Source organism: Protopterus annectens, chromosome 5.part1, assembly GCF_019279795.1.
Source record: "Protopterus annectens isolate FY-2018-M chromosome 5.part1, PAN1.0, whole genome shotgun sequence".
Lineage (NCBI taxonomy): Eukaryota > Metazoa > Chordata > Ceratodontiformes > Protopteridae > Protopterus > Protopterus annectens.
In genome coordinates this window covers 90768538-90784059 of record NC_056736.1, presented here as the reverse complement: position 1 = coordinate 90784059, position 15522 = coordinate 90768538, and the positions used below count along the sequence as shown (strand labels likewise).

Below are 15522 nucleotides of genomic sequence, written 5' to 3'. Positions count from 1 at the left end.
TTCAACAAAACATTTCTACAACACCTAGACACTGTCGCTCCATTGTGCAAAATCAAGGTTAGAACCTCTACAAACCCCTGGCTCAGTAAAGAAACCAAACAAATCCTCAAGTCCAGAGACACTGCCTGGCTTTGCTATAAAAAAAACAAACAAAGAAACACAAAGCCTAAGTACCAAGAACTGCACAACCGTGCAAAAAAAATGTATTAGGCTGGACAAAAAAATCCTACTACACAGCATTGCAAACTAAATACCAACACAACCCCCAAAAATTTTGGAAAAATGTAAACCAGCTACTAAAATCCACCCAAAAGGCTATCCCCCCAAACCCAACCACCCCTGACACCAAAGTTCCCATCGAAACACAATTCAACTCCCACTTTGTGAACTCAATTCTATCCTTAGTATCACAGGACAGTTCCTTCCTCACTATTCCCCCCCAACACAAATAACACTAATACAAGCTTTACCCTCAAAACAGTTTCCACCACTTCAATCAAAAGCATGCTCTCCAAACTAAAAACCTCATCAACAGCAGCCGACCTACTCCCCAGCTGTTTCTGGAAACTCACAGCAGATGCTATTGCTATCCCAGTCTCCACTTTCATAAACAGATCAGTTGTTAAACTATGTGCCCAAACTCTGGAAAATATCCTATGTTACACCCATACATAAAGGCGGGACCTCCACTGAACTTAATAACTGCAGACCCATTGCTTTACTCTTCCCCCCTGGCCAAAATCCTAGAAAAATGCATCCATACCCAGATGCTAAACTATCTTCTAGACAGCAACATCCCGTCACCTACTCAGCATGGTTTCAGACCTGTCCATAGTACCACTACAGCCCTCCTCTTCGTCACAGACACAGTAAATCATCTCAAAAATGAAGGCCTACGGGTGTAAAACTCTTTTTTTGGATATGTCCAAAGCATTTGACACAGTCTCGCACCAAATCCTGCTAAACAAACTAAGCCAATATCACCTATCAAATTCCACTCTTACCTGGTTCCAAAGGTACTTAACTGACAGGTACCAAGCTGTGAAATGGGAAAAATCTCTCTCTCCTCAGTTGACCATAACTGTAGGAGTCCCACAGGGTAATGTCTTAGGACCACTACTATTCACAGTCTCCACAAATGACCTCCATACCTCCACACAGCATGCATCTATCATTCAGTATGCAGATGACACTACCTTAATCTGTGCTGCACAAAACATTCCCACCCTCCTGCAAACAACTCAACTAGCATTCTCTGACGTTGAAAACTACCTTACCAAAACCCAACTTATCCTCAATCCAAAGAAAACTCAGCTTATGATTATAACCAGTTCTAACAAAAACACTGATAAGTCAATTCACTATCTATTCCACAAATGCTACTCCAGTCGCTCCAGTGGCACAGGCTAAGCTATTGGGAATAATCTTAGACTCCCCCCTAAAATTTGATAGTCATCTCAACTTAACTATTAAAAAAAGTACATGCCAAACTGGGATCACTCTACCGTATCAAACCATTTCTTACCAACAACACAAGATCAGCCATTGCTCACTCCCAACTTCTATCCATCCTACTCTATGCATCTCCCATTCTGACTAATATCAACAAAACTGAACTAAGCAAAATGGAAGTCTGCTATAACTGAATTGCCCACTTTGCTGCAAATTGATGATATAAAACTCATCACTGTACTGATTTGAGACAGCTCCACTGGCTTAAACTGCCCAACGTCCTAACCTTCAGTCAGCTCTGCCTCTGTCATTCTATCTGTTACCTCCCCAAGAAGTGTCCTGCTCTCAAAAACCTAGTACAACATCACTCAGCCAAAAGGCCTCTTAGATCATCAAGCAAACTACTACTAGAAGTCACCAACAGCTACAATAGCTTTGGAGATGCGCTATATAGTAGTTCAGTGGCTAAAAAATGGAAGTCTGTCCCCACTAGCATTCAAAACACATCATCCAAAGCCTCCTTTAAAGACCTCATCAGGCAACATCTGAAGCAAAGTTGGCAGTGCCATGATTGCTTCCCAGGCTAGTGAAAGCAGATAAAGGTATACATACTAAATCTTGAGTACTTGATAATAGTTTTCAGTCTTATGCACAAACACTGGCTAATCTACAATGTATGTACTGTACCTGTGTACTATGTATGTATTCTACCTATGTTCCAAATTTCTGCTGTACACCACAAATCTATTAATTACCTTTATTTTTAAATTAATATTTTTTGTTTGTTCTCTCCACTGTAACTGTTGATGTGCTGCATACCACTGTAAAAACATGTATTTTGTAATTTGTGTATACTGATCATGTCTAAATAACTAAATGTATCTGTAATTTTTCTTTCTGGAGCTTTTCTCCCCGGGCCTCTGCTGAAAAAGGGCCTTTTCAGCTCAGTCAGATACCCCCAGTTAACAAATGTAAATAAAAATAAAAAATAAAGGCACGTGGTCCCCTAAAGAGACCAATTCTCACACATCAGTGTTCTAGAGATCGCAGCAGTTCTTATAGTGTTAAAGACCTTTGAAGATGTTCTTCCTCTAGGAACTATCGTGATACAAACCGACAACATGTCTAAGGTCTGGTACATCAACAAACAAGGGGGGAGCCCAATCCTACTCCGTCTATCGAGAGACACTGAGAGAGTGGCAGTGGGTGATCTCCCACAAACATTTTCTTGTGGCAGTGAACATTCTGGGGAAATCTAGCATACCAGCAAAAAACTCAGCAGGTCCATTTTGTTACCTCGTGAGTGGTCTTGTCAATCAGTTAGTGGCAGAGAAGATTTTTCTTCATTGGGGCCAACCTTGTTGCATATTGTTTGCATCAACCCACAACAAGTGCAGCAGGTATTTTGCTCTAATCCCCCACTCAGACGGAGTCACTGAGAGATTCCTTAGTCCACGTTTGGCCCTCTGGTGTTTTTCACCCATATTGCCTCTGATTCCAGATTTCTTACAGAAAGCGCATCAGTTGAAGAGTGCATTTATCCTCATTTCTCCCTTCTGGCCATGCCAAGTGTGGCTCCTGTTCCTTTGGTCTCATTTTTGTTCATTTTAATTTCTACTGCCTATTTTAAACATTCAGTTGTGGATGATGTCTGTGCTGTAGCAACTTAGTCAACAGTATACACCTTTATCAAGTATTATGCACTTGAAGTAGGTCCAGAGCTGCATTTGGTTCCACTGTTCTCAGGGATAGTATTCCGTGACACCTCCTAGGATGAAAGTAGCTGAGGACTCTTTCCCAATCATTGAGCTGGATAGAGGGAACAGTATGTGACATGAAAAAAAGTATTTACCATAATGATCATTTTTGTCATATTCCATTTGTCTCAACCCCACCACCAAATCAACACCTTCCTTTCTAGCAGTTACCCAGTAGAACTAAGCCTGAAGTGTTATTCCTAGCCATATTTTGTCTAGCACCTTAGCATTCTATTTAAAACAAACTCTGGCTGAGTAAAAGTGGACCTGAATATCTCTGTAGGAGATGGGAGAGTTCAAATGCTGGAGAAGCATCTGTGTGACAAGTTTGCCAGCTCATATCTACTGCAGTGGTGGATAACAGAAACCATTATGATAGATGAATAGGGACAGTAAGGATCTGTTTTTTATGGTAATGTATAACTTTCATTTTTCTCTGGTCCATTGTGTGATTTCCCTTCGGCCTTCATTTACGGATTGTGTGAACTTGAGCAAGTCACTTAACCAGTCAGTTTTTTTTTTTTTGGGGGCAATTGGGAAATTAAGTTAGACTCCTCAGTGGGGTCTACTGGACCACATGCCTAGATGACTGTCTTTGTAACATTTAGGGTTAGTTTGTAATGAAATTACAAATTTTCTTTTCTTTTTTCTTTAAGTTTAATTTGCGGAGGAACTAGATCTATACAAGACTATCATCTGCACAAAGTAAGTAGAGTCATTAATAAAGAGGTAAAACAGACTGAACTTTGGGGTACTGTAGTAATGAGGGTTCCACTTAGGGATAGCTTAATATAATTTTGAATGGTGACGGTAGCTGGAGAGAATTAAGCAGGCAATTTTTCCAGGAGTATAGGATGATTTCCATATTCAAATGCACTCTTTAAGTTAAAAGATTGTACCAGTAAGCTTGTCTAACTCCATCTCAGGTATATTATGTTGTGAATTTATAGATGGCTGTAAGTGTGTTGTAAGCCAGTCTTAAGCCTGTGTTGGTTAATATAGCTATTTTTTTTCATGTACTTTGGTAAGAGGGCATAGAATAAGAATGGGCCATTAGCATTGTGGGATTTGTGGCGAGGAGAAATTTCTGATTGGTATTAGAGAATTTTGAACTTGCTATGGGACTTTGCCTGTGGCTAAGTACAAGTTTAACATAGGCATGATCGGTTTTGCTTTTTGTGATGTGCTGAGATGGCATATTAATGTGGAGTGTGGTGCATTTGGGTTGTGATTTGAGATTTTTGGTTTTTGAACTTTCTTTTACTGTTTTTTTCTGTAATAACTTGGAAATAGAAAAGTGAGAACATCAGGGGTGAGGTCTAGCTGAGTGGAAGTCAAGTTAAAGGTAATTGGTGGGTTGCTGTATTTTAGGTATGGGAGTTTTTAATGTTTGGCTGTTGTTTTGTTATGTGCTGTAAGTGCTTGGGTTTGGTAGCCTTTATTCTTTGTTTTCCCTTAGTTTATTTTGACTTCTCTGACTAGTGATTTACATTTCTTTCAAAGTGAAAGCAATCTTTTTAAACATCTTTATTTAATCGTCACATTTTAGAATATGACATAAGTGTAAATACATTAATAGAAAAGAAAACTAACCATAATAGTTTCCATTGCTATCATGCAGTACGTTTTCTTTTTTTTAACAATTTTTATTCAGTGCAGCATTACATAAATTGCTCATTTCCTGCCTTCCCTTAAACCTCATTCATTTTCCTGAACATTGTTCTGTAAGTGTTCCCACAAATTCCATTTATTTCTATGTGATTTACCCCTTCCCTTAAAGTTTCCCTCGTCCAGTTCTTTTAACTCCTGGACAATATTCACTACTTTAGTTACAATTGGTCTAGATTTAGATTTTGATTTCCATTTATTAGTAGTTTTTTTTATTGGTAGCCAGTAATATTAAACTTACTGTGGCTAAGCAGTTCAGATCATATATCCCAGCTCAAAGGAATCATTTCTTTAGCTGCAACAGTTTGCTTCCCCAACATTTGTGACAAAGTTCTCTGTAGTGAATGTTAAAAATCTGCCAGCTTGTTACACTCCTCTCCGGAAATGTTCCCAGTTACCTCTCAATTTTCCATCACAGTGAAGTCTGTTTGGAGTATAAAGATTCCTGAGCAAATGCTACTATTCAAAAATCCTAAACTTTCTGGACTTTAATAATCAGGAGCCATACATAGCTGCCCAGCTTCCATCTTCAAAATGTGGAAGCCTCTAATGTAAAACAAATGGACAAAAACTGGAACACTTACCAACAGCTTACTAAAAACCTGGAAGCTTATATAATGGTTAAAATGTGTTACTTCATACTTGCAAAATGTTCTTTTAATACATTAATATGATTCATATTTGCCATGGATATTTGAAAAAAATCTTAGCACTGAATATGTAGCAGACATTTTTGATGTGGAACAGAGAGGAACATTGACTTTTAAGGTCTCAGAATTAGGAACATTACTCATAATGAGGTATACTTGAGAGGTATGGAGATGTCCTGCCTTTGTTCCTTTGAGAAAGGAGAATGATAAAGGCAGTGTCCACTCTTTTCTAACACATACCGACATTGCCGAGGTGGTACGGCGGTAGCGTTGTTACCAAACAGCAAGAGGTTCTCCCGTTCGATTCTCGGCATGGCTTGGGAGTGCCTTCTGTGTGGAGTCTGCATGTCCTCCCCGTGGTTGGGTAGCGTTCGAAAGATGAGTGCGTAACTGGGCGTGCCTTCTTTTAAAGGTTGGGCGTCGAGCTGGCACCTCGGCGTTTCATAAAAAAAAAATCTACTGCCAATCATTAGCGGACCGGAGTTCCGCTGTGGCGACCCCTTACCGGGAAAAAGCTGAAAGACGAACAACAACAACAGATTAAATTGGTATGCTGAATTTTACATGCCTTGATTCATTTTTAATAGCAGCCTCTGTTCTAGACTCTGCTAAAATCTCTAATAGCACTTGTCTTTCCATAAATACTCCTCTCTTCTTCTCTTTGTCTGTTATCAATCCCTGGTAGGGAATGCAGTCTCAAACCTGCAGTCCAAGCTTCTGTTTTGCCTCATCCCAGTCTGTTAACTTTCCCTCCATAGTTATATCGTCCCAGTTCTCAGTGAAAGCACTCTTTTTACAGCATTTCAGGTGCAGTCTCTTTGACGAGATGGTCTTTTGGAAGTTAATCATTTGAAATCTCAGGACCCACTACAGCGAGCTTTAAAACACAAACAACGAATGACCAGAAAAACAAACTTACATATAGTAAGTTTGGGATGGCCATATCCCATGATATTACCTTTTCTCTGTGGTTTGGCAATGTCAGCATTGCAATGTATATAATATAGGTTTGGGGTGTTTGTGTGTGTGTGGGGGGGGGGTGCCCACCTGCCTGCAAAAAAAAAGAAAATTGAAGGAGAACAGCGATTTTTGAAATTCATTCTTCTCCTATATTTTCAGTCTTTTTTTTTCCCTCAGTGTGTCAGCATTCTGTATTTTGAGTGCTGACATTTCAGTAGACAAACATTTTGGAAGCTGTCAACCAGAGGTAGTTAATTCCTCTTACACTGTCTCTTGCTCTTTGTTAGTGGGAATAGTATGCCCATAACTGCTTTTAATTTTGTGTTGAGGACTTCAGGAGCTATAGTGGAGCCTGTTGAGAGGTATGGTTAGGTCATCTTGTGCTGATAAGCTCAACTTTGTAGGTCAATTTTTGATTCTGGAAAGTTTCTATTACTTTGAATTTGGCTTTAGACTTTTAAAGGTGATGGTGACTGCTATGGGGTGGTAGTTGTACCATTTGGGAGGGTGATTATATTTGTACATTGGCTGAGGTGTTGGTAGTCACTAGAGGTAGGGATGTTTGCTTACCAGAGGTTTCGGTAAGCCTGTTAAGGATAATTTAAAATGGGATACTGAGAATCTGAGCCCATTTTTGAACCCTAGAGTTCTAAGTTGTCTTGCGCTAGTTCTGAGATCTTGTTTTTGACATATTCCATTACGTTGATATTTGAGGGAGGAGGAATGTAAGCTACTACTATGAATAGCTCTAGTGTTGTTATTTGGTGACTGGTGTCCACTTTGTGGTGTCTTTTCTTTGTTCTGAAATTTTCCTGATAATGCTGATTGGGTTTTGAGTTCTTTTCGATTAGTAGTGTGACACCCTATCCAATTGTTTTCTTTTTACCTAGTTTGTTGTCCCAGGAGAGGTCAAGATGTTTGTAAAGATATAAGGGGCAGCTGTCGCATTTTATCCAAGTTTCTGAGACAAATGCATAACATTAATTTGTACAAATATTTGAGGCCCATACAGTAATGCCCTTCTGTCCTCCCAATACTGTATACCAAAACAGTTACCCCATAATAAGTGTCCAAGTTGTTAAGAATGTCTAAAATAGTACTTGCCTGGTAGTCTATTACAGGCATCAGGTACTTTATTTGGTAACTGATTACAGCACCTCTCTTCCTATATAATGTACATAGGTTGTCTGATGATTCTAAATCCTTTATTTACCTGAATAGAGTCTCCTCTTAAATGCCTATAAAAGATGCTCTACAAGTTCAGATATATTAATCTTTCATAGTAACTCAAACTTTCACATCCTTGGATGTCCTTGATGTACTTTTGCTGTACAAGAGGTGGCTAAAATGTCGTGCTAAACTCGTTCCATGGCAGTTTGCCATTTATTTAAGCTTCACATGTAAATAGATTTTAATGGCCTTGGGGGGCTGTTGATTTCTGACTTTGGTGTTGGACTGTTGGAGTGCAGGTGGTGGTTGGTGAATGTGGATTGAGAGTGGTGAGCTGCTTTTGGTTGGCTGTTGCTGTGGGAGTTAGTTGGTTGTTAATTTGGGGTCCTATGTTGGGGATATCTGGATTTGATTAGTATAAGTCAGACATGGAAAAATATGGGTATAAACTGAGCTTAAATTTAAACTGGCTAGTGAGCAATTTGCATTTAATAATTAGTTGTTTTTTTGTTTTGTTTAGGAAGATGCATTTCATCATGAATTTATTTTATGTAATGTGGTGTCCTACCTGGAGATCTGTAGGCTTTACAGTTTTAGTAGTTAGAGAGTGTGTTTGGATTGAGGTTACTTTGCTTTTACACAAGTCTAAAGCAATGGCTGTTAAATTACTACTAACAGGTACGGTCTTCTTCTTCTTATTATTGTTATTATAATTGATGTTGAGGACATTGTAGTGTCTTTAGAATATGTTTTTTTTCCAGGAAATATTACAGCTTTGTGTAGCAGATTTGTTTCTATTGTGGTTAGTAATTTTTACTGGCTTTCCGTTTGCACTTGAGTAGGTCTGCTGCCATTTTTGTTGGATTGCACTGAGGTGTGGTTGTTTCAAATTGAGAGGAGACAGGCTTCTCTCTTGCTGGAAGATTAAGGCACTGCTGTACCGGTAGAGGTAAGGTAATTATATTTGAAGAGAGTATTTGTTTTTACCTAGGGATAAGCAAGGACTCCAGGCAAGTAGAATAGGTCTTTGTTTCCTTTCTACGCACAGCTTCACTAACATTTCTTTTATTCAGAATCTCCATCTCTGCTTATCGATATTTCTTTTAGAACAGAATTTACAAGCAATTGGTTTGCTTTTCCACAGACTAGTTATTAATGCGTGTTGCAACATAACTTCTTAGAACACAGCTGTCATTATTTATTCACATGCAAATTCACCAGTATCCAATACAGTGCAATATTCATCATTGTTTGTATCTTTATAGACTTCATTCCCAGCTTGCAGATGCCTTGTTGGGGATGTAACTTGGTGATATCAAACATGTCCATCCTTGAATACTATGTATGACATCTCTAGTGATGTAAACCTTTAGAGTAAGCACATATTTCAGTTCATTTTACCAAAAATATTTGTTTATTTCAAGTCAGTGCTGGTGGAGTAAAGGGTAAAGCCCTGATTTATAGCCCAAATTTGATTAGCTGTTTAGGTGCTTATCAGTTCTGCCAAGTAATAATGGATAAGACTGTGGGTCATAGCCAGTCGCATGATACACAGATCAAAACCCCAAAAATGGCCAGCACTCCTTATGAGAGGTTCAGTATAATATTTAATGGTTCAACAATTCCAAAACCATTTTAGTGTAAGAATTACACTAAAAATAAAAGACCAGTTTCAGCCCTTGGCCTTCATCAGTGTGTTCAAACAAGATACAGTTCACAGCCATTAAACATATAAACAACCCAATCAAGATGAGTAGGTCCATCCATCCCATTAATTAATTAAAGAATTTGAAAGATGCTCATTGTTAGAGTTTTGACTGCCTCCTCCTCTAGTAAAGAACTCAGTTCTCATTATGGTGAATCTGGGTTTATAGTCAGTGTTCCAGATTACCTTGTCCTCCCAATGTGTGCTGGAGCATCATATCCTTGGTGGGTGTTGCTGTCCCACACTGACTCCCACACTTAATTTTTGTAAGTCTGGGATATTGCCTTTGAAGCATGGTCAATTTCCCTTCCTTATACCAGGGTTTCTATCCCACTCTTGGGGATGGTTATGTCTTCCAGCTGTTAGATATGACATGTTGCTTCAGGGACATACCAACTATAGCCCTTAGTTGGGGTAGATACCACCATTGGTAGTTTGGGAGCTCCCTCTCAGAACCTGGTCTGACATGTTTCTACGTGTTTGATAAAAGTAGATTTTCTGTTTCCTGTTGGCCATTGAGTATTCATGATCTGACAGTGGCGTTAAGATCTGTTTGACAGCTTCTGCTAGCAGTTTGATAGGAGTGGTATTCTGTTTAATTGTATTCTTTACCTAACTGACAGCAAAGCTGCAGAAGTGTCTGGGTTTTGTCTCCATTCAGGGTGGGATGGTGTCAAGTCATTTTCCTCATCTTAGATGGGTGATAAGACAGTAACCAGTTGCCAGTCCAGCTTGGTGTAGGCTGTCCTCAATTCCTCATGGAGATCTTCCCTTCAGGAAGTTTTGAACGTCTGGTTAGCTGTGTGTACTGTCAGTAATAGTGTTCCTTGACCCTGTGGCACAAGGGTTCAGCTAAAAATAATTCTACTACTTATAGCTTTGAGTACCCTGTATGTCTGGGTTTCCAGGACCAAACATGGTTGCCATTCTGTTTTGTGGGGGCTTCCAGCATCTCTTCCTGATTTTCTTGATAATTACTTTCCATCACTGATAGACACATCTTCACTTTGTTTATTATTAGAGTGGGAACTGAGTGGAATATGAAGAGTCTCCTTAATCTTCTGAGCAGTTATTCTGGGGACAATCTTTCCCAAAGTGAGTGGGTGCTGGGGATGACTTGGAAAGAGGCTTAACTTTCCCTTAGAGGTGGGGTCCCCTTGGTGTCATTTTTTTCCTTTTGGTTTAGGCTTTGGTGTTGTCCATTAGTCTTAAGAGTAGCTTCCCCCAGTGCTTGCTTAGTAGGCTTGGCTGTGGTGTTCCCTTTCTAAGCAGTTTTTCCCCTGTTCATCTTTGGAGGTAGGCCATTTTGGCTTGGTTTATCATATGCACAGTTTTGTAGCTGTTCCTGGTGTGCTCCTCTTGTTCATCTGCCCAGATGATTTTACTGCTTGGGATTGAAGTCAGCCATAGCAATTGTAAAGGAGGGCCATTGATGTTAAATATAATGAATGACTTTTTTTCTGTGTCATTTGATCCACGAAGAGGACTGTCCTTGAAGTGGCAGAAATATTTCCATCCATTCCCTGCAGGTGGACTATTCTTTCAGTGGGGTACACTTTGAATCCATGTAAGTTTGGGAAGCATGTAAGTGTGTATCTGCATATCGCTCATTAACAATGTGAGTGCCAAATCTTCATTGTTATCCTTGATTTGCAAGAGTATGTTTACTAATGGCAGGGAAGTGGATTGCACGTTCATGCACTTGTGTAGCTTTTTTTAGTTATTTGACATCATGTTTCACGTCTATCCCTTAGTGTAGGTACTTCCTAAAAAAGATGTCAAATGCTGATTTGTGCAGGGGATAAAATGCTGAATTGTGGAGGGGATAAACCCAGTCATAAGACTCATCAAAGAGGGTTCTGTTTGCTGGTCATCTGATATGGTAAGAACATGTCTGTTGTTTGTAGTGAATTATCTTGTATCCTCTCAGTTTCCATTTACGATTACTCCCATGGTTAAAGAGGTATAGTATTATCTGAGACTGGCTGTATGTTCTTCACTCAAGTAAAATTTACCTGTTGTGTTTGACTTGAATTTGATGATCTTGGTCTTCAACAACTTTAGCAGTTCCTGTTCCACCAGGAGTAAACATTGAAGACCATATCCAATTGCGACAAGAAGAAAAGGGACCGCTCATCAATAGAAGACACAGACTTGAAGAAGAAAGAGGTATAAATAACTTTTTGGAAAATGAGACAAGGGGGTCGTGTAAGGCTATTTGGTTTGAGATCTGATAGCAGTTCGAGCAACGATGAAGATGATAAGAAATTCCACTGTTTGCAGCAGAAGTGCAGCTGTAATGATAACTCCTCTTCAGGGATGTCCTAGTCAGCAGGTCACAATAAATGAGCTACATGGTTTCAAGCACATACATTGGTGCTTGTATCATTATTTATGGTAAAGTTCAGATAGCATTACTTCTCCATAATTCTCACATTCCTGTATGTCTGTTCTTTGGAGAAGCTTTGAAAACTTTTGTCACACAGTGTGCCCTTATCTTGCAGCACCAGTTCAGCTCTGTCTTCAGATGTTTACTTTCATGTACTTTACATCTTTGTCCTCTTCTGTAGTTGTCTATGAACACTATGACTAGTAATGTATATTAAGATTTGTTTTAAGCTTTGTACTGAAATTTGTGTAACTGCTGTGTTGTGGTGTGATGATAAAAAAAAAAAAAACTGGTAAAAACATGAGCTATGGATTTGTCCTTTACAGGGACCTATTTCAGGCACTATCTGGGAAAATTTTATAAAATTAAACAAGCAAACACGTCACAGCAGTGATCAAAGAAATTACAAAAAATTAATAATTAGCTATTGCAGTGTATTGAGGTACTTAAAAGCAAATGGGAAATTCTTTACCATTTATTTATTTATTTGACATTTGTTAACCGGGTTGGTCCAGCTGGGCCGGAGCCCTTTTTCAGTGGAGACCCAGGGAGAAAAGCTCCACAAAAACATTAATACAAAGCTACATAAATCTAAATGTAGTACAAAACTACCTAACAATATTACAACAGTAACAATAAACTAAGATTAAAAAAAAATAAATTAATAAAAGTTAGGATTCTAAAAGATTAACAAGTACACCTGGTATAATACAGGGTAAAGAACTGAATAGAGAAATTACATTCTTCATTAGTTTAGCTTAATAGCACTTTATTGGAACCTACTAAAAACTCAAAACATTGAAATAGGAGACTGTAGTAATCATACTAGTGAAGTTGTAATCTAGAACTAGTAAGGGTAATATAGAGAAACAGTGGAGTAGAGAGGAGGTAGGGTGAATAAGTATGAAAGCAAGGTGAGAGGCAAAAATGGCAGAGCGGAATAAAGTCAATCATGAGGATGATTACACAGACATAGCCACCTATTGCTTAGGTGTTTTTTTTTACATTTCTAAACTGGTGTTTAGGCTTAATACTTCGAATGACCAGAGGAAGTTTATTCCATTTCTCAGCTGGGGAACAGCTATAAAGGTCCTTGCTTGTTTTGGTTTTTGGATGTATATAGAGAGAGATGTTGTTGTTTAGAGCTACGAAGGGTTCTAGGTGGGCAGTAGGTGGAGATGACAAAGATAATGTTGGGACAGAAAGAAGGGAGGTGCAGTATAGAATGAATTATCTGAAGCTGAGAGAGGTAGAAGGTTGTGTGGAAGCTCTAACCAGTTTAGTTTCTTGTGAGCTAAACAGTGATGAGAGTGGTAGGGGTGTTCAGCAGCAAATTTTGCTATCTTGTTATAAGTGGACTCTAGTTTAGAGAGTAGTGTGGTTTGTAAGTTATTGAGGATTTGAGAACCATAGAGAAGAGTTGGTAGTAGGTAGGCATGGGATAGAGATATCTTAGCTTTACTGGATACAATGTTTTTGTTCCTATAAAGGAGACCAAGTTTTTGGTGGGTTTTCTTAATGTTACTGAGAACATGCAGGTTAAATTTCAGCTGGTCGTCAATGACTCCCCAAGTAGTTTGGTGTTAGTTTCTGCTGAGATAGGTGTGTTGTTATGGGAGGTGATAGAGGAAGAAGGTATAAGATGATTCATAGTTTTGGGGATGAGGAGCAATAGTTTAGTGTTCTTTGGGTTTAGGATTAGTTGGTTCTTGTTGAGCCAATTTTCTGTAGATAAAAAAGGAGTTCTGGGTTGCAGTATGTAGATCAGAGAGAGTATCAGCTAGAGTGATGACTGTGGAGTCCTCAGCATATTGTACAAGTGAAGACAGAGGTGAGTAGGTGGATAACTGATTGGTGAAGATATTAAATAGAAGTGGGCCAAGTATTGAACCTTGGGGACTGCCTGTATTGATAGGCAGTTAAGGAGAGATAGCAGAAAGCCATTTAATAGATTGGAAATGGTTGTTAAGATAGCTAGAGTACCAGGAGATGGTAGTGGCAGATAGGCTGAGTTCAGAGAGTTTATTTAAGTGGAGAGGATGAGAGATGGTGTCAAAAGATTTTGAGAGATCAAGAAAGAGGCAAGAGACTAGTTTGTTCTGATCTCTGGCTTGAGAGACCGTGTTAATGAAGGAAATGAGAGCAGTGGAGATGCCATGTCCAAGGCGAAAACCATGTTGAGTGAGGGTGATTAGATTCTCTTGTGTAAGATAGCGTAGGAATTGTTTATGTATGCATTTTTCCAAGATCTTGGAGAGAGGAGATAGAATTGCAGTGGACCTAAAGTTAGAGAGTTCATTAGAACTACTTCCTTTATGAATGGGTAAACTATAGAACGTTTTCTAGATTACAGGGACATAGGCTTCAGAAATGGACCAGTTAATGAGAATAGAGTTTGGAAGGGCAAGGGAATTGGCTTCTTTCTGGAGTAGGAGCAGAGGGAGACCATCTGTTGAGGGGGAGCAGGGTTTTAGTTTAAGAAGCAGTGATTTTATGTAGTTAGTGGATACATTTTTTAGGGAGAAAGCTGAGGAGGTGTTAGAGGGTTTAGGAGGGATGGAGGGAGGGTAGTGCCAGTGTTGGAATTGGAATGATTGATTAATTTGCTGATGGTGCCTATAAAATAGGAGTTAAAGTTATTGGCAGTTTGAAGTGGTGTATTTGTTTGTAGGGCAAGGTTGTGGTGAGGAGGGGTTGCCCGGATGAAGGATTTGGTGGACTGAATGCCAGAACTACTTTGGGTTATTTAGGTGTGACTTAGGAAAGTTTGTGTAGAAGTTTCTCTTATCATTGGTGATGGCTTTCTTGGCAAGGTTGCGTAGTTGTTTGTACAGCGGGAGGTGGGAGTGGAGTTTAGTTTTAGACCACATCTTTCAGGCTTTATCCATCTGAGCCATTAGAGAGTAGGTGGGATTTGTTAGCCTTGGGAATATGTTTGATTTTATTCCAACAGTGCATGTGGGGGCAAGGGAGTTGAGTCTGTTAAGGAATATGTTAAATTTCATAACTGTTTCGTCAAGTGGCAGTTGGCTAAGAAATGACCAGTTAATAGCTGAGCGATGCTGTTTAACTTGGAGTCAAAGTTGGTATGTTTATGACATGCTTTGAGCTTATGTGGCCTACACAAATTAAGGGTAAAACGAAGGACTTCAGTTGGGCAGTGGTCACTCAGAGTATCAGGTAGAGATTCAGAGAAGTGATATTTCTGGGGATGAGATACTAAAACCCAGTCAAGGAGAGAAGAATGATTAGAATATTTGGTGTAAGTAGGTGTGCCTATTAGTTGTGTGAAACCATGTAAGTTAATAGAGGAGGAGGGAGATTCTGAGGAGAGGGAGATTGTGAGGAGAGGGTTTAGCCAGTTAATGTTAACATGTCCCATGAGTATTGTTTCATTGGTGAGGTGATTGTTGAGACAGGATAGAATACCTTCTAGTAAAGAGATGTTTTTGCCTGGAGGAATGTATACTGCAACAAAGTTAATTGAGATGTGAGCATTTAATTTGCAGTTAGCAATAAGTTCTGATGGAGGGGAGAGATAGAGGGGTTAGAGTAAGGTGATTAGAGAACATGATAGCGATGTCACCCCCCCCCCCATTTTTTTTTGTTCGAGTTCTATCTAGTCTTAAGATGTATCCTGGGTGGAGGATATCTTTGTCTAGAATGTGAGGTTTCAGCCATGTTTCACAAAGAGTTATGATGTCTGGAGAGTGTTGAGATATCCAGGAATGGAATTCAGCAGTTTTATTCATAATCCTTTTAATGTTTATG

At 39.2% G+C, this 15522-nt stretch overlaps 1 protein-coding gene across 1 annotated transcript in view; it reads left to right on the top strand.

Moving 5' to 3' along the window:
* The window catches only part of MYCBP2 (MYC binding protein 2), a gene marked incomplete in the record, with an annotated part of 5088083 nt that overhangs the window by 1339450 nt on the left and 3733111 nt on the right, over nt 1-15522 (top strand). Inside the window, 1 exon segment of the mRNA XM_044072904.1 lies at nt 11445-11531. Within this exon segment, the coding sequence (XP_043928839.1) occupies nt 11445-11531 (87 nt within the window).